This window comes from Triticum dicoccoides, chromosome 3B, assembly GCF_002162155.2.
Source record: "Triticum dicoccoides isolate Atlit2015 ecotype Zavitan chromosome 3B, WEW_v2.0, whole genome shotgun sequence".
Lineage (NCBI taxonomy): Eukaryota > Viridiplantae > Streptophyta > Magnoliopsida > Poales > Poaceae > Triticum > Triticum dicoccoides.
In genome coordinates, this window is record NC_041385.1 from 164,806,301 (window position 1) to 164,808,504 (window position 2,204).

At 47.6% G+C, this 2,204-nt stretch overlaps 1 protein-coding gene across 1 annotated transcript in view; it reads left to right on the plus strand.

Annotated features, from left to right (window-relative positions):
- The first annotated feature begins 1,988 nt into the window (after positions 1-1,988).
- The window catches only part of LOC119275356, an 18,249-nt gene continuing 18,033 nt past the window's right edge, over positions 1,989-2,204 (plus strand). The window contains exon 1 of the mRNA XM_037556172.1: positions 1,989-2,140. Coding sequence (XP_037412069.1) covers positions 2,115-2,140 — 26 coding nt within the window. The 5' untranslated portion in view covers positions 1,989-2,114. The remainder of the gene's footprint in view (positions 2,141-2,204) is intronic.

Sequence of the window (2,204 nt, forward strand, 5' to 3'; positions counted from 1 at the left end):
CCTTGGCACCCCTATATATAGTGGGGGAGAGGAGGGACTTCACACACCAGCCCCTGGCGCCTCCATCTCCCCCCGTTACGTCTCTCCCTCGTAGTCTCGGCGAAGCCCTACTGCTGTGACGCCCTGCATCCACCACCACGCCGTCGTGCTGCTGGATCTTCATCAACCTCTCCTTCCCCCTTGCTGGATCAAGAAGGAGGAGACGTCTCCCGTCCCGTACGTGTGTTGAACGCGGAGGTGTCGTCCGTTCGGCGCTGGTCATCGGTGATTTGGATCACGTCGAGTACGACTACATCATCACCGTTCTTTTGAACGCTTCCGCTCGCGATCTACAAAGGTATGTAGATGCATCTAATCACTCGTTGCTAGATGAACTCCTAGATGATCTTGGTGAAACGAGTAGGAAATTTTTTGTTTTCTGCAACGTTCACCAACAAAAAGTAAGCAGGATCCGATGATTCTTTCGTGGGGATAGCCAAAGTCAAGATGTCGACTACAGACTCGTCGCAGACTTGCAGTGAACCTGGATGCGGCGAGCCTGATTTGTGGATCGATGGCGGGTCTTGACTTTGTTAGGCTGGGATTGGATGGTTGCGGAGGGTGGTGTGCTTGGTTGGGTTCCCATAGGAGAATGTGGCCTCCTCGTGGATCTGGTCATGCCCATCCTAGAGAACATTGTGTCCCTAGCTCCCTCGAGGAGCAAGGACAGTGCAAGCGGCAGCAGGGGGTAGGGATAGATGTGGGGAGGGATGTCGGCGGCTGCTCGAGGTCATCATGATGAAACCCTTAACGTCCCATCTTTATCAATGAAAGTGGAAGAGCACGAAGTCGAGATTAGATAGGAGTTTGAGTTCTTTTTGGCACCGATCGGTTCCCCACTTTAGAGATGTATTTTTTTTGCGTGCGAGCAAACAGTGGGTTGATTGTAAAAGGGATAGGCGCTTTTCAACAGAAGTGCATGACGGACCAAAAATATGACCTCATTTTATTCGTTTGATAGATATCGTATTATTCGTTGTTGTTCGTTCGGTGAAATTTCCTAATATTTGATTGTTGTGTTTCTAATTAGAGCACCCCATAATCACCCAATATGAGGGGATGATAAATAAAAGATACTGATTATAAATTTTGAAGAGCCCGTGGCAACGCACGGGCGTTATACTAGTCATGGTTATGTATTTATATCGGCAATAACGCCAGACAATAGTCCCTTGTCCTGGCGTGCGTGGTGCATTGCCAGTGCATATGAAAACTGCATTGTAGTCGTGAACACTATCGACACACCTAGCCAAGCGTCATATTACTCTCTTTTTAACTTAGAATTACATTTTAAGCATCTTTTCTCAATCAAACAGATCACAAGAAAGTATACCCAATTTGTATTATTTGTTTTTACATGAGCCCAAAATACTAACTGTAGTCATAAACACCACGGACCCAGCTAGCAAAGCGTCATATTTACGCATTTTGATTTAGGATCACCTTTTTAAGCCTCATTTCCCAAGTAACAAATCACAAAATAATACCCATGCATAACCCTGTAAAACTGCTTAGATTGTACACCTTTGAAACAAGACCGGAACTTACCTGTGATCTTCATGTATCTCCGCACGCAAGTTTAGATCATTGGAGGCTAAGTTGTGCGCCCCCACCGCGCAGCGGTCGTTATCACATGATGATGTCCACCGGCGAACCGAAGACCGTGATAGTGCAACGTTACCTGCCACACACAAGAAATAAAGAAAAAACAAATTGTATCAGCGGTCGCTGTCCGCGGCAGTAAATAGATGTTGGGCCTCCGGGGCAGGACACCAATGCCAGCCAGGGCATTAACTGCTGAAAAATCAATGAATTGTAGTACCCAAAATAAGCGGTGGGAAGAGCGGGAAAAAAGTAAAATATCCGCCTCGATGTTATCAAAGGCCACCTCGAATTATTAATACCATACGGTAATCGCTATCCTTTAAATACTAGTCTACTCCGTACCTGCCTTTCCTTCACCTACCTCTTTCCTCCCACCTTCCTTTCTTCCAGTCTACTCCTCGTCTTCCTCTCCACCAAATCACGAAATCCAGCGCAGATTTGCGCCGAGGGAGCGCGTCGACGACGCGTCCATGGCCGCCGCCGCGTTCTCCATCAGGTTCGTGTGGGGGCGCCGAGCCGTCTCGTCGGTATTAGCGGCCGTGTTTGCCTTTTTTTTTTTT